A 13,917-nucleotide genomic window follows, 5' to 3' on the forward strand; every position below is an offset into this window, starting at 1 on the left:
AATGATTTCATAATAAAAGCAAAAATCAACACCATTTTAAAAATAATCGATAAATTTCGTAATATGTTTTTTCCAATAAGTATTATATTACTTTATTGAAAAATAAACTATAAATGGTCATATTTATCGATTAATTTTGTCATTAATTATTTCAGAATTCATTATAATTGGTTTTTTTCTATGAATACTTGTTTCTGGAGAAAAATAAGTGATAAATCGCGATGCTAATTTTTAAAATTTTTCATCTTATTTTTCCAAATGTATTATAATTTTTCGATATTTTATCGATAACAAATTACAATTCTTACACTAACACATTTTCTTTCCGCAGGTGGCTGCTGTGGTTCGACCAAAAAGCGCACCATTGTCGGCGGTTGGGCATGGGCCTGGTGGCTGGTGACAGATGTGCAGCGCCTCTCGCTCGAGGTGATGACACTCAATCCCATGTGCGAGAATGTCGAGACGGCACAGGGTGTGCCATTAACTGTAACCGGTGTTGCTCAGTGCAAAATCATGAAGGTATGTTGCAGAAATATCACGCATCGCTCGCTCTAATTTGCCAACAACAATTCGAATATGCTTTGAAGAAATATAAGAATAATATTAATTTACATGATTTCACTTTACCATTATTATTTTATAATTTGTTAAAGATATGTAGCGCTTTTTAGCTTAGATTTCCGATTTGGTAAATGAAATTGAACAGTTTTGTTTTGATTTACTGTTAAGCTGAGAACTCACCGTTATTACTGAAAACTAATTGATATAACTACTTTATATTATATATATATACTGTTTTCTTTAGTCGTCTGCTGGGTATTATATAAATGACAGGCTTGGTACAGAAAATGGCATGCTAGAATTAATCTAAATATATTCATATCTTACGAATTTATTTACATTAGCTTAAAACACATATTTGTGTATATTTAATAAAAAATTAATTTATGCTATATTTTATTAATGAATTCTTCTTCGTTATTATTTGTACAACAACAAAAAAATAATAATTACTAAAAATGTAAATCTATGTAGCGTAAAAAGCCTAGAAAAAATAGAAATTTCAAAGTAAGTTGAAATTTGTTTATTTAATTTTTCTATTTAATATGTATACATATTTATTAAATGTTTAAATAAGTTTACAGTTCATTGTGTCTCACTCACGCAAGTCAAAATTTTCTCATCATAATTCGTACTTTGTTAAATCACTGTACTAGTTAGTAAGTAATTGCTAACTATGCTTTTGCTTAGAAGTTAATGAACTGAAGTGTAATATAATCGATATAAACCCTACTATAATTTTATATTTATTTAAAATCTTTTATTATTATCATATATTGATGTTTTTATTATTATTATAATTTTTTTATTACCTTTTGTGTATATTATCTTGGGAATTGTATCAGGTACGGCCCATAAATATAACCTTCGTAAGACTCTTTTTCTAATTTCACTGTTTATGGAAGGAAACAGCTCTGATAGCATAAACACTATTTCGTCTGCATATGCTAGTGCTTTCACTTCTCCTCCGTCGAGTTGAAGAAGTATTTCGTTTAGTGACACCACTCATTAAAGCGAGGAAAAAACACCTCGGAGATGAGTGCTGCTTACGTAAATTGTTTGTGGCGCTGAGACTTCTGTGCATAAGCATCGATTGTTCCATCTACAAACTATATTGTCTATGCCGCCATGGGTCTCAATGATCGTGCTTAATTCTATATTTAAGGGCAGTTACTGGACCTTTTATGAATGCATGTTGTGCATTCGATAAGTTATCCACTATTAGCCTTGCTATGACTCTCAACATGAAAGGGGGAGACTTATAATTCTTTTTGTACCAAGTCTTACGGTAACTATTTATGATGGAAACGTAGCAAAAAACATTATCCATACTTACAATAACAATAAAAATTTCTAAGCCTTCTTCTTCATTAGGAATAAAGCTGATCCAGAAATATTTGGTTCGTAATATAATACCAACTTTAATGTTAACCTGGAAATAACTTTGTATTTAAGCCGATAAACAATTACTGGGCTATTATCAAGCAGTAGGGAAACAATAAAAGTCAGTACCATAAGACAGAAATGAGAGCTAAAGAGCTTAAGCATGAAAAAGGAAATAATGGTGCACTCTTAAACTGCAAACTTTATAAACCGGATGACGACGTGTCTTTCCAGAAAATATTTAATATAACAATATTTAACAATATTTGTATTATAAGATATAAGATTATTGCGTGTTTAACGCCCAGAAAAGTTCTGTGGGTAATTTTGCTCTGGCCACTACTGTATGTACATTTTTTTTATATCCCTCTTGCTATAAGGGATTAGGAGTAGTCAGAGGCATAAAAAATTACAAGTTTAAATAACTTTTTTTGCCAGTAAATAATTTTATTTTATAAAAGCCTCATTAAATAAGATTTCGACTTGACTTTATAGAAACTTGAAAAAATATATATGTATATTTTTTTAAAAGTAATGACTGTTTGTGTTAATCCAGTCATCGGTTGGAACTGCTCCTTGTGGTGACCTTCCGTGGAGATACCTCTAAAACAATCTGACAAAAAAACAATTGTGTTATTAACAGATGAACTAGTACCTGATTGAATCTTTTTTTTTTAATTAACAAAATGGCGGCATTAGGAAAATTTTCGGGGAAAACCAACAGTTGATTATTTATAAAAAGTCGAATTAATTTTTGGTATTTGCATAGAAATCTACCTAGCGGGTTTTGAGCTACAGTGATCCTCAGTTCAAAAAGCAAAGTTTTGAGAAAACTTATTTGAAGTTTCACCCGAACGTTCCAGAGCGTCCGAGAACCCTTTTCGTATAACTCGAACGTTGTTCTATAGCTAAAGGGGGCTTTATTTTACATCTTAACTACTTTCTTGATCCCAGAAAAAGTGATTTTATAATAGTTTTCTAAAAATTGACAGTTTAAATAAATAAAAAATCGTCCAAAAAGGATATAATTATGGAAGATTGTCATATAAATATTATATGAAGTATATATTTTATTTCAACTTTAAAGTTTTTTAGATTAAATATTCTTTTCATATACGAGTTAATTTACATTTTATTTTTTATTTAATATTAGTTTTGGTTATTTCATTGCTAAATATTTATTTTATATGTAAAATATTAAATAAATATATTTTCCAATAAATATACAACACATTTCCAATAAACAGTTTTTACTTTAATTTTGTTTATATTTTTAATTTTCATATCGGTAAATGAGCGTTGGAGTGTTATGATTTCCAAATATAATACAAATGAGCGCTAATGAAAATTCAATTGATATTAAGGTATGTCTATTTTCTTTTATTTTCAATTTTTATTTATTCTACTGATTTATTTTCAACATACTCTATATATGTATACATGTATATGTGTTTTCTGACTCATGCAGCTTTAAAACTTTAATGTGAAATTGGAAGGATACATTTTTTGTTTTTGTTATCATTGCGTGCTCTGTATGTATTTGCTCACAATTTTATAATAAAATGTTGTACATTATTCTGAGATCATTACAAAAACATTTTCACATTCATTAATGCAATACCTTTTATTAATAAATCTTAAAGAAATAGTAATTAACTAGCAAATGATGTTGGGAGGAGCCATAAGATTACCCTCATACAAAACTATTTCGTGGTCAGAGGGCTATTTGAAAGTTCAACAGTTATATATATTAAGACGCCCACATCATGCTAGCTTTGACTGACCACCTCACATCCAAGTTAACTTGTAAAATTTCAATCCCAACTAATTCTATAAATTTAAGGATATTTCATATACCTAAATTGATATTCAAGTTAATTTATCACATCCGCGGAAATGGGACAAAACCGAGTGCAGGAAAATTATGCATTTGAAAGTTTACAACTTTACTTGAAACAAATTCTCAATTCGTACTTCAAGATTGATAAAATCTCTAAGCCATAGTTGAACCCTTTGAAGTTTATGGAGTCAGATCAAATAAAAAACTACAATTCATTAAGGAAAGACGAGTTTCAACACATCGGAGCTGACAACAGAATTTTTAATTTATACCTTCGGTTTTGAGAACATAGTGCAGAGCTACCGATTCGGCACCAACGACTTATTATTTTTGTTATTTATTAAATACAAATGAATGTTAAGAAAATTTGTTAAACACACTTCACAAAAAAAAAGAATTAAAATTCAGAAAACTCTAACTTTGGCTACACTGAAGCGATAATACCCTTTACAGATGCATAAAAGAGTATAAAAAGATCTTTATCTTAAGATACCTTGTCACTTGATTGTTCAGTTTGTATGGCAGCTATATGGTGATTCGATCTGAACAATTTTTTCGGACATCGGCTTTGGACAATAAAATGTGAAAAATTTTGGTTTTGATTAAAAAAGTAGTCCATACAAATGCACACTTGGTGAGTTAATGGACGTTTGCAAAACTTCAGTTCGATATCTCAAAAACTGAGGGACTGGTTCGCGTATTTACAGACCGGCGGACATAAGTTTCCTGAAATTGTAAATAAAATGAAAAACTTTTAATCTTTATCAATATTTATTTTGCCGCCTTCAAAATATGCTCCTTCTGAAGCGATACACATATGCCACCTCTTTTTCCAATCATCGAAACATGCCATGTAGGCGATGTCCGGGATCGCCTTCAGTTCCCTCTGCGAATTTTCTTTTACGGCCTCAATCTCAATTAACTGATGGTTAATCGTTATTGAACGAGTTTTTGGTCTTCAAATCGTTCACAACTACAGTTAGTTGCGATGGCGATTCAGCACTTTTAGAACAAGCCGAGCATTGACGCGTCACATGCTCAAATTATCAAACGAGCTGCATGGCGATTTTCGAGCACGATTTCCTTCACTTTTTTGATGTTATCGTCAGTGGTAGACGTCGAAGGACGACCGGAACGAGGCATGTCTTCAACGGTTTCTCGACCATCCTTAAAAGCTTTGTACCAGTCGTAGACTTGGGTTTTCGATAGAATAGATTCACCATACTCCTTTTCTCAACGATTCCGCACACGAAATTTGGTTCGAAGCACAAAATTTGATGCAAATTCTCTGTACAATATTTTTTTCCATTGTAAAAATCGCAAAACACTACTAAGGTCGACTGACTGACACATTTTTGGCATAGTAATTAAGGGCAGTGCTACCAACTTAACAAAAGAAAAGTGCTGGAAAATATTTAGCGCGGACAGTTTAAATGACAATTTCCTGAAACTTTCTGGTCACAATGTATAGAGTGTCTCCTTCTTGATGTTACTAACTTCAAGGTAAACTTTATAACCCTGTTCGGATTGTAAAAATTACCGCGCATTTGAATATTTAAGAAACTAAAAATGCTGTCATTTGATAAATCTCTTAGATAAAATTTTAAGTAAGTGCAGCGTTCTATTCACACTCGCTTACAAAAAACGGTCCTTATATAGTAGATATGCTGTAAAGATGATTGACAATCTCATCTGCATTTGTAAAAATTCATATCACATTTACTATGATTCATGTGTCTCTATATATTGTTGTTATTGTACGTAAAAAATGGTTATGATAAATTTTTATTATTGTCATTTGTGACGAAATAACTGTGTTTCACTTATTTTACATACCATATATCTATCGAGGTCATTTGTAAAAGTGTCCATTGCGTTGTTTAATTGGTGCTTCTCATTTACAAAAACAAATACTCACATTTGTCATTCGCTCATTGTGACTAAAATTTTTATGTAATCAATTCCTCTAATTTTGTGTATTTATAGTCCTATTATTAACTTATCGTAATAAATTGTTGTATAGTAATTTGTTGTTTTACTTTTACAATTACCGTTGTTCAGCTTTTAAATGTTTCTTTCCTTTTTTCTTCTCTCTCTTTTGCTGTTACCAACAAAATTATAATCCAAAAACAAAAACAAAAATGTAAAATCAACCATCTAAAAACTTCATCATAAACCACCAACAACCAAAAACAACTACCAATCAATCAAAAAACCAAAAACCAACCAACACCCTTACTCATCCACATATCTCCTTTCAACATCAACAACAACAACAACATTCTGCCTGTGCGCAGATGATGAACGTGTATTATTTTCACCATCAGGCTGACGAATTATTGGGCACCGCCAGCGAACAGTTTCTGGGCAAGAGCGTCAAGGAGATCAAGCAGACGATATTGCAAACATTGGAGGGACATTTGCGTGCCATTCTCGGTGAGTTTAAATTTCATAATTGTTCTTTTAAAAATATTACGTTACGATAACGGTAGATACTTATATTAAAAAAAAATTATAATTAATCTTTCCTTTTTATAAATTTTTAAAAGCCAAAATTATAGTTTAACAAAAAGTATCGATAATAGTACTCAAAAATGGTAATCTCAATAAATACCGCTAACGAAACGTACTTATATTAGAAAAGGTTTCGTTATACCTAGTTTTTCATGTATTTTAAAAATTTTAATTTACATAGTACTCATAAAGAGCACTTTGAAGAAAAGAAAGAAACTAGACATCCTCATAATTGAAAACTGTTTTAATTATACTCGCATTTTTATGTATTTCTAAAAGCAAAAATAAAGGTAGACAATAGTATCGAAAAAATCCGTATAAAGAATATTAAAAAAAAAACTCGATAACAATATACACTCATATTTGAACAATTTTCTATTATACCTGAATTTTTTTTGTTGTTTAGCAAAAGTAATGGTATACAAAAATTGTCGAAAATAGTACTCGAAAAGGGCAAAAAATATCGGTAACGACACATACTCATATTTGAAAACAATAAAAATAAGTATAAAATTTTTAAAGCCAGAAATTGCAACTGAACAAAAACTATCGACGATATTAATTAAAAAGAAAACTCTCAAAATATATCTAAAATAAATAAATTTTGAAAAAAATTCCGATAGGACATGTATTTAAAAACAAAAAATAGAAGGTAAACAAAAAGTATTGTTAAGAGAACTCATTGGCAATTCCTATAGAATTATCCATGAAGATCTGCACTCATCAAGAAATTTTAAAGGAAAAATTAGAGCCAATCAAAAAGCTCTCCAGAAGTGTACCCTTAAGAAATATGAATTGCAATACATTTGAACCTATTGAGACCAATTTTATATCACCCTATCCATCAGACGATTATCTTGATGCATTATTTCAATGTTCTTCCAATTCTCAATAACAACTGACAGTTAATCAATCAACTAATTTCTTTTCAATTCCCTTTTTACACATTTAATACCAATATTTTTTGAAGTCCTAATTCGACAATTACAAAGAAACTATGATTTTCAGACAGAAATGAATGCTATTAACGTGGCAGTAGACATACTGCAACAAGATGCAACCTCTTTCAATGAGTTGAGCATTCACTCTGACAGCAGACTCTAAGCTAGTCAAGGAGTGTCTGTCCTTACTAGAAATACCATCAAGTTACTTTATCATCGGACTCGTTTGGGTGCCTGGTCGTAGCGAAATCTCAAAGCCAATAACATAAGCCAGAGGAGGTACCCTTGCCCCGCTCACAACGGAATGGGAACGAGTTGGATCTCCATTGTCATCGCTCTGGACCACCGCGTGGGCTTGGAAGGCACTGGTCGACCACCCGCCCATGTAGGAGTTTTAGGGATCACAATGGACCGGCGTTCTAAACTATTCAAGTGATATCCCTGTTCAACCTTATAACTTAACCTAACCTGGGCGTATTAACACTTTCCATGTTCGCCTAGAACTGAATGTAATTACAAAAGGTATAATAATGTAGAAGATTTTTCTTTATTTTCCGCAAAATAACGTGCGGGCCATGCAAAATCTATCCTTTTGACGTCAAGTTCACCTTTTCTCGCCCAAGTGAGACCTCATTAAATTTTTTTGCTAGTCAATCTATGAGACTCCATCACGAGCCAGACAAATATCGGGCAAGTGATTAGTGCGTAGAGAACAGGTTTTTAACAGTGCATTAAAAAAATAGCCTCACAAAAACAAATCCCAAAGATAAGAGTAGTTTCGTTATTTTGTGTTGTATAATGTGTTTACCATAGTATAATATTTTCAATGCGTTCCAAAAGTCAATTAAAACTTCACAAGACATTTAAATGAAATACCGCAAAATGTCTGTAAGCGCTAAGTAACTATTTATTAGCGCTTACTATTCATGCGGAAACGAACAGTATTCATACAAGTAAGCGAAGCACATTTCTAGATGAAAATAGGCAGCAGATGATGTCGGTTGAAAAATACCCACAACTGCACAGCAGTTACTTGCGAATAAGAACACTCGAGTTGAAGAGCCACAAGTAAAAAAGTAACATTACAATCCGAAAGATAGAAACAAAACGAGCAATAAAAGAGTGTGGTAATGCATGTTTTGCGAATGTTAGCTGATACTTGTATGAGTACGTTACTATACAAGACGATGAAAGGAACTGCGAAGAAAAAATAAAGAAAAGTGGAAAGGGCGCACAGCCAATGAAGGAGGCCAAAGTAAGAAAAGACTGACCACTATAATTATTATTATTGTTTTTCTAGATTAAAGCTACTTCAGAATATACTCTTATTATTTTTTCGTTGCTTGTTCTGGATTTTGTGTTATTGTACAAGAAATCCAAAGCGATTTCATGCTATTCAGCCGAATGAACCCCGTCTTCCCCGCAACACAATGGAATTTAATTACAATGCTAAGATTTGATTTGAGCTGCGCTGTTATACAATAAAAGCGTTAGGGAACCGGAGCGAAAAGGAATTTAGTTAAATGGACAAGTGCTTGAGGAAAGTAAATGAGTTCAGATTTATTTAATTTCTTTAATAATGAGATTTTTTTTTATTGTTGGCTCACTTAACATTTAAACAAGAAAGGAGTGGAATGTAGAAAATTTATATTATTCATAATCTAATCGTTAAGATCTGAGGCCGATATGGTGTGAGTGTGTAGTTACCGACACGCACGAAAAAAGTTTTATTTTTTACTTGCGGTCGCTCTTCATCAAACAATGCCAAAGACTTGCTATAAAAAAACTTCTCATAAAATACAATTTCCATTAATTTAAGGCATAAAAATTTATATTCCCCCACTTGCGAAAATGATCGTGCGATTATATACGATATAAGTATGCCCAGATTTGTATTTTATACTTTAACTCTGTTGCTTAACATTTAGGATACGCTATAAGCCTGGTTATAAAGTAAAAAAATTCACATAGTATAATCCACACCTAATTCCTATGTATATATGTATGTGTAATATAACGATATTTTTGATTATTTTCGGTTTTTAGTTTCTGTGGTTTTCATTAAATATAAAGATGGAAATCAATATCGATGGCTATTGTACGTTATATCTGATATCTCTCAACTGTGGGAGAAAAAGATCCTGACAGTTACTAGTTTCAATAAGACGATTAGCCTTGTCATAATGGGAATCAAGCTATGCAGTTTGAGGAAGAAGAAATTCCGAAAGTTTGATGATAAAAAGGGCAGCCATTAAACGGGCACACAGATCTCCTGATTTAGCTTCCCTTGACATATTTTGCCGTGGTTTTTTGAATAGTAGTGTGTCATCTACAATCCTCGAACCATTGATAAGGTCAAGCCAGCATTTATTCCGAAGAAGAAGACATAACACCCGAATATTTGAAAAAATAATGGAAAGCAAATAGAGTGAATTTTGATGTATCCAAAAATGTGGTCCCTGGATTGATGTTGTGTTGAAAAATATACCGAATAAATTTAGATCAAGTATAAATAAATAAAAAAAAAACAGTGTCTCATATTGTATATAAAAGGCGATTTTTTGTTTGTTTATTTAGTAAAGACCCTTTATTTAATATCACAAAGTAAACAACGCTCAAGCACTTTTTCTAATAAACTCTTTAAGATGTACATAAGTGTTGAAAATAAATGCATTCAATTACCATTAATGCACGAAACTTTCAATTTGAAGAAGCGCTTTTAACCTAGAGCAACACCGAAAGCTACGTACATACCTAAAAGTTTCCCAAAGTGACCTCTTGCAGTAACCGTTTGCAGTAAATTTCTGCCACAAATGTCATTGAAGAACTTAAGTACCCTTGAATACCTAAAAGGTAATTGGCTTCAATGCCAAGTCATTGTAGGACATTAATGAATAAATTGTTATGAATTCTGATTTGTGTCTGCTTGGTCTACTACAATAAGTCCAATTGAATAGTATCGATTGAAATGTAAACATGACGATGACGTCAACTCACATGTCACAATCTAGATAAGTTATTGTGTTTTTATGTATATTTAGATATGTTAGTTAAGTGTACTAAAAATTCGATTTGTACAATGGATATTTATACTTTTCTAAACACGCGTACCTAAGTATTAGGGTACCCTTTTAATATTTAATATTAATGAAAAGGCTTATGAAAGTTCTGATGAGATTTCCTAAATGATTATTTTTAGTCATTATTTTGTAAAAATACAAAGTTAGCTGAACTAAACATGCTCAGTGTATGGACACTGAAAAATTCATTGAATCACGAAACCAGTATACTTTACACTCTCTATAGCTTTCTGGTTCGCCGGGGTTGTTCTTTTTATAACATTTATGATTTCTTCTTAATCTTCTTTCATTCCTAAATTTCACATTAAAATTAAATAAAGATGAAAATTCCACAATCACATTTCTTGTCTCTAATTTATTGTAATTTGTAGCACCCAAAGCAAAGATGTTATCTGAGATAAAACATCAAAGCTCGATCAAATTAGTTTAAATAATTCAAATTTATTGACACAATTTAAATATGTCGACTTAAACTAAATTAATATATTGCCGCTAATCAAACCTTATTATATGTGAACAGGGATCACATTGCCTCAATAGCACCCAGCAAGTATTTGGAGTTTTTCAGGGTGCTGGGAATGCATGTGATGGAGGAATGGGCACAATAGACCCTAGGTCGCAGTGCAAAACCTCATATTCTAATCTAATCTAATCTTATTATAATAAGCTGCAATTAGAGAATATTATAAAAATGGTGTAGTAAAATTTTAATTTGGAAATAAAGCATTCACAAAATATTCTGCGTTTACACCAAATATTTGTGTTATTTTATTATATTTTTCTCCGAATATATTTAAAAGAATATTTACTTTCCCTTCGTATGTATTTTATAGCGTTGAGTACTTTCGAAAATATTGATACATTTAAAAAAGTATGCTATCGATACCCATATTATCGACTTTTATAAAAAATCAATATAATCGATTTTTAGGAACTAAATATCCTCATACATTTAGAAGTTCATATTTTATATCTATCGATGAATATAGCAAGCACCCTAAAGAAAAACTATTGATATTGATTTTCTTCATTGTTTGGGAAAGAAGTAGGACACTAGTGTGCTAAGTTGTCACTGAGTAAAACAATGACAACAAAACTGTAATTTCTAATGTTATTTTTTGTGGCAACTCGCCAGATGTGGTTGATATAATTACTGACTAGCTGTCATTTAATAGGTTAGGTAAGTAAAATAATCGAAATAAATGCAGATTGATATAAATAAATATATGTAAATAATGAGGATGACAAGACGTGTTGGATTCCGATTGAATGTATGTCTTCTGTCTGTCCGGGCAAACCATAACTTGAATAGAAATTGGGATAACTTAATACAACTTGGTACATGTGTACATTGGCATCCAAGTATTGCAACTATTGACACGCCCCCACAGTGCCGTTAATCGAAAAACTATAAAGTGCAATAACTAAGTCGCAAATAAAGATACAAAACGGCAATAATGATAATATGCACTGCATATAAAGACATCTGTGGCTAAAAAGTTTTTAACACACTCGCACACTTCGGAAGCACAAAATTTCACACCCAGCCTGTAGACAGTGGACGTAGTACCGCCCTGTGTTAGACGAAATTTCATACCTCAGGAACTACTCGACCAATATAAACCAAATTTGGTGTATGACATTATCCTAAAATTCTTATGTTACGCTGTGAAAATAAGTAAAATCGAACTACAAACTCACCTATTTTCCTTACATCACAATTTTAAATTCCGTTTTATTTTTACATTTTATAGTATATACGTGTATATCAAGCCTAAATGAAGACATTAAGATAAAATTTTGCCCAAATATGTATATCTCAGTGCTTAAGTCTGACTTTATACCGAAAATATCAGTCAATCTTTGAGATATATTAACGAATTTCATGGAGAATCTTTTCCTAATAACAATGTGTCCTTGTGTCGAAAATAGCTCAATTAGCCTCCATATCCCTCATATAAAAATGTTCGCACTTACTGACTTTATACCGCATATATCGGTAAATATGTGAGATACTATACTCTGGTTAAGAGAGAGCCGCCAATGGTCATAATCGGGCAAAATACTCTCCAGTTCACTTAAAACTGTTTATTTAGAAGTACTCGTCTACGTGCGATATTCTAATAAAATTAACTATTTTTTTAACGACTGAAGAACTTTGTTACCACTTGCCGAATATTATCCTTAATAAAAAGTAACCACACCTCCAGTTACTTTTCCCTCAAATACCCAATATTTTATGGACGTTCAACCACAACTAATATAATAAATATAGAGATTTGTGTTAGTAAGATTCATTTAAATATATTAGATTTATTGATTATATTATATGACCTATAACTTAAGTTATATACTAAATATGATTGAAATCCTTTCACACTTTCCTCGAAAATAGAAGGTTAGGTTATGTTATACCGGCTGGCTATCAAGCTGAAGTTTACGTTGTGCATGACGTCAACGCTTGTTTGAGAAATTTAATAGGAAATGTATATATAATTCTGATACTTCATCCAGTCCCTTGAACTGCAAAAACAAGGCTAAGATATCTAAGCCGAGTTCTAGATGAGGCCAGGCCAACAACCGTCCTGCAGTCCTTTCGAGATCGTGGGAGTAGAAAGCATGCGTGTTTTAATTCCCCTCCCTTGCACATGATCTTGGCGATCTTGCCCCTTAGGCACTTTCGGAAATTCTATTATGTTTTGTTTTTAGCGACTTGCATATTTTCAGTTACTATATCCATTGCCTCCCTGCTTTTAAGGGCATTCTATGATGCAGTGAAATGTAAGACTATTGCTTTCATAGCCGCTTATCTCTCGAAGTATATATTGATGTTTTTTATGTGGTTTCCTGTGTTATTAACTATCTCACCAGCTTTCCTGAGGCAAAGACTTTTGCGTGCAAGATACTGTAGTGTTTTGGCAGCTAGATCGCTTGAAATCTAGCTCCGCTATCCCTCCATCTACCATTTTTTATACATCAGTGTAGATGTTAAAAGCTTTGCTGGTGGGTCGCGTGCCTCTACGCCATCCACATTCTTTTAGTGTGAGGGTATGTGGTATGTGAACTTCGTGCTTATTAAGCTATACCCGAAGGTTTTTGTATTTTGCATCTAGCGCCATCAGAGCAGCCGTAGAGAGCACCACAGCACAATTTTCTATCTCAAATTACTCCCACATACTTGATATGATCCGTAGAAGTTAATTCTACCCCGTTGAGCCTCGGGGGGTTTCCATGACAGAGTCTTGTACTTCCTTGTAAAGAGAGCCATAACTGTCTTACCGATATTAATATTGGTGTAAAGGCGTTATTCAACACGTTTTGAAATTAAAAAATTTGGATTTCGGATATAACTTGGTTATATCTAATATCATAAGCTCAAATTTTTGCACATATAATACATATACCTACATATGTATGTAATTTGATATAGTGAATCGTAACCATTCAAAAATGCATTCAGATAACTTTTGAACCAGTTCAGCATTCTTTTCGCACTCGCTTACGAAGTTCGCGCTTCTATTTATGCTTAAGTATTCAATTAAAACTAAAAGACGTATTCTCTTCAGTCTTAATTTATCACATTTAATAACTCAAACTG

General features: G+C 32.1%; 1 protein-coding gene across 4 annotated transcripts in view; it reads left to right on the top strand.

The window, feature by feature from the left end:
- Positions 1 to 13,917, top strand: part of Flo2 (flotillin-2) — a 315,478-nt gene that overhangs the window by 263,272 nt on the left and 38,289 nt on the right. For 3 of the 4 annotated variants that reach the window (XM_014234677.3, XM_014234675.3, XM_070110431.1), the window contains exons 3-4: positions 332 to 519; positions 6,082 to 6,220. In XM_014234677.3, the coding sequence (XP_014090152.1) occupies positions 332 to 519; positions 6,082 to 6,220 (327 nt within the window). The remainder of the gene's footprint in view (positions 1 to 331; positions 520 to 6,081; positions 6,221 to 13,917) is intronic. The other variant, XM_014234679.3, reaches the window with a different exon arrangement.

Source organism: Bactrocera oleae, chromosome 5 (assembly GCF_042242935.1).
Source record: "Bactrocera oleae isolate idBacOlea1 chromosome 5, idBacOlea1, whole genome shotgun sequence".
Classification (NCBI taxonomy): Eukaryota; Metazoa; Arthropoda; class Insecta; order Diptera; family Tephritidae; genus Bactrocera; species Bactrocera oleae.